Source organism: Phodopus roborovskii, unplaced genomic scaffold (genome assembly GCF_943737965.1).
Source record: "Phodopus roborovskii unplaced genomic scaffold, PHOROB, whole genome shotgun sequence".
Taxonomy (NCBI): Eukaryota; Metazoa; Chordata; class Mammalia; order Rodentia; family Cricetidae; genus Phodopus; species Phodopus roborovskii.
In genome coordinates, this window is record NW_026126418.1 from 17,778,470 (window position 1) to 17,781,886 (window position 3,417).

Genomic DNA, 3,417 nt, shown 5'->3' on the forward strand with positions numbered 1-3,417 from the left:
CTTCAAGAATCCCATAAATACTGATAAATGCTGACCCTTCAAAGACAGGCTGTTGCTCTCCTCTCACCCAAGTTGATGTTTCAATTCTAATATTATAAATGTTGATATTTTAAGTATTTAATAATTCATCTCAACTTCAATACTACCTGTAATGCAACTATACATTTAAAAATTTATATCATTCCTTTACATGGCAAGACAATCAGGAAAGACAAAGTTTACATGGTGATTATACAAACTTTAAAGAGGTACTTTTTCTATAATTTTCAGATTTACATGGAAAGATTTCACTTCAGCATCTTATTGACAATAATGCAAAACCAGAGCTTCGTCACTGAGTTCATACTCCTCGGGCTTTCACAGAACTCAAAGGTTGAGAAAATACTGTTTGTTGCATTTTTGTTGATCTACCTTGCAACTATTTGGGGCAACATGATAATTGTTGTGACCATCATCTACAGTCCTGCACTGCTTGCTTCCCCCATGTACTTCTTCTTGATATTCCTGTCCTTACTGGATTCATGCACTTCTTCTACTGTCACACCCAAGATGATTGTAGACTTCTTCTATGAGAGGAAGACCATTTCCTTTGAATGCTGCATGACACAATTATTTGCAATCCACTTCTTCACTGGGATAGAGGTGATTGTTTTGTCAGCCATGGCCTATGACCGCTATGTCGCCATTTGTAAGCCCCTTCACTATACTTCCATTATGACCCGGAGGCTCTGTGGCATTTTGGTCATGGTATCCTGGGCAGGAGGATTTTTACATTCTACTGTGCAAATTATCTTTACTTTGCAACTACCTTTATGTGGACCCAATATCATTGATCATTACTTGTGCGACTTGTTTCCATTACTAGAGCTTGCCTGTACTGACACACACATATTTGTCATTTTAGTGTTTGCTAATAGTGGGTCAATCAGCATAATAATCTTCTCTATTTTGCTTATCTCCTATGGTGTCATATTGTATTCTTTGAGAGCCCACAGCTCTGAAGGGCGGCTTAAAGCTCTCTCCACCTGTGGATCCCACATTACTGTTGTGCTTTTGTTCTTTGTCCCATGCTTTTTAATATATGCACGACCTAAGTCAGCCTTTTCTTCTGAAAAAAATGCATTTGTGTTTGCCACCATCATCACACCACTTTTGAATCCTATGGTTTACACTTTCAGAAATAAGGAAATAAAGAACGCCATCAGGATAATGTGGAAACGGCTCATAAATGTTTCTAATGCTTCTTAAAACATTACACTTCCAATAGTGGGTAGATCTATCAGTGGATAAGAGCATTTGTTGTGCAAACATTAGCAATTATTTCTCATCCTAACACCTGTATAAAAAAATCATTCTTTGTTGCACACTTTTAACAACATACTTGGGAAGTGAGGTATTATAGAACCAAAAGGCATTTTCAAAAGTCAATGAAGTCAAGGTTCAATAGAGACCTTGTCTTAAGGAAACAAGGTAGAGAGCAATAAACCAAAAGAATTGATGCCTTCTTTTGATTTAACATGCATCTGGACAGGTACATACACCATCCACCCCTCATTTGTATACCCATATACACACTATTCAGACAGGTACACACAGGAACACACACACACTACAATCAATAATTATATTTCAAAAACTATTCTAAAAAAATCAAGAAATCACTATTTACTAGAAAAAGTATTTTATTAATTAGCTACTTTTTGAAAAAGATGACATCCTTTTCTATTGAATGCATTAACAATTTAGTTGGAAAACTGTGATTCTGAAATCACACTCTCATGCATTGAGTAGTTAGTGTTAACACATGAAATTATAGCCAGTTTAATTTTATACTTTCAAATTTTCAGTGATTTTTTGAACTATTGGAAGAGGTAATATTGGCTAACTAAATTAATGAATTTTAAATAAGGAGAAAAAATTATGGAAATTCTCTGAAGGAAAATGCATCCTTATGTGACATTGTGAAACCTCAGAGCTTAGAAATGCATAGGAGTATAGGTAAAGCCTGAAGTTAAATGTTGCTGGATCATTTGAACACCTTTTAAAAGTGGCTTTATTCATGCCAGAAGGAAAATTTGAGTTATGTCTTGAATTTCTAAAATAACTAGATAATCAGAATATCCATTGGGTGGTGTGGCTACCACATTTAAATGAGTTCTTTATCCTGCTTCCATAGGAAAAACCCATGTTAAAGCATAAACCAAAGGCAAGTATAGATTAGTACCTAAGATATACATATATTGAGCACATGTCCTCCACTACTTACAGAGAAGAGAATTAAGAGGAAGAATATTATAAATTAATAAAATAGAAGTAGAGGTCAATTCATTTTATGAGTTTCACATTCATTTCTTCCATATATATGTATGTGTATATATATAATATGTATTATATATAATGAAAGTTATATTTATTTATGTTATTTTACATTTTCTTCTATTTTATTTATTACTTTTTTTGACACAGGTATGCTCTACATAGCCTTGGAGGTCCTGAAACTCACTGTGTAGACCAGGCTGGTCTCGAACTCACAAAGATTTGCTTGCCTCTGCCTCCTAAGTGCTGGGATTAAAGGAGTGTACTAACATTCCAAGCACTTTATATTTTCTTATATCTAGATTTCATGTGGAAATTCCAAGGGACTTTTGTCATCCATGGGAAATTCCAGCTGGTATAGACATATTATTTGTCAAGAAATTTAAGAATCAATTCAAATTTTCTACCATTTACAAATGAACCTACCTTAACAATGTATTCAGAATTAAAGTCTATTACTTATGATGGTTTCTCCTTAATTTGTATGCCATATATAAGATATAAAACTGTGTATGAGACTGTATTGATTTCTATTAGAATTTGTATGGATGAAAAATTACAAGTTGTTTACAAAACAGTATATGAACAATGTATGTGTATCTCATCAAAACTGATGTGTTACCAAAGTTTGGATGCGAGGATAATTTCCCAATCAAGTTCTTTGTTTTTCATGTTCTTCTTATAGAAGGTGTATCTTCTGAAGTTCCTTTCCCTATTCATTTTGTTTAATTTGTTTTTATGAACTATGATCATGATCTGATATCAGTGGGATATTTCTTTGGAGGCTGTGGATAAAATGACTGAAATAAAAGAGAAATAAATACTGAACACACCAAGCATCTTCTTTTTGTTCCATTATACACCACATTAAAGCATCATTTTATATTTTCTTAACTCCAGTTATAAAGTTGTAGACTCTAGTAGTACTATGCCAGAAGAAGTTACAGTTATTAGTTGTGAAATAAAAACTATATATCATTTGCCCATTTTTATTCCTACTCATTTAAAGTCCAGAATCTGGTGAATTCCCCTTATACTTCACCAATACACATAAGAATGCAGACTGTAACACGCACAGGTTCAAAGCGATAGAAATTCTGC

General features: G+C 33.6%; 1 protein-coding gene across 1 annotated transcript; it reads left to right on the forward strand.

Moving 5' to 3' along the window:
- Positions 1-276: 276 nt before the first annotated feature.
- Positions 277-1,248, forward strand: LOC127221965 (olfactory receptor 4C15). Its single transcript, XM_051183896.1, has one exon. It carries the CDS (start codon positions 277-279, stop codon positions 1,246-1,248), a length of 972 nt encoding a protein of 323 aa, XP_051039853.1.
- The last annotated feature ends 2,169 nt before the right edge of the window (positions 1,249-3,417 follow it).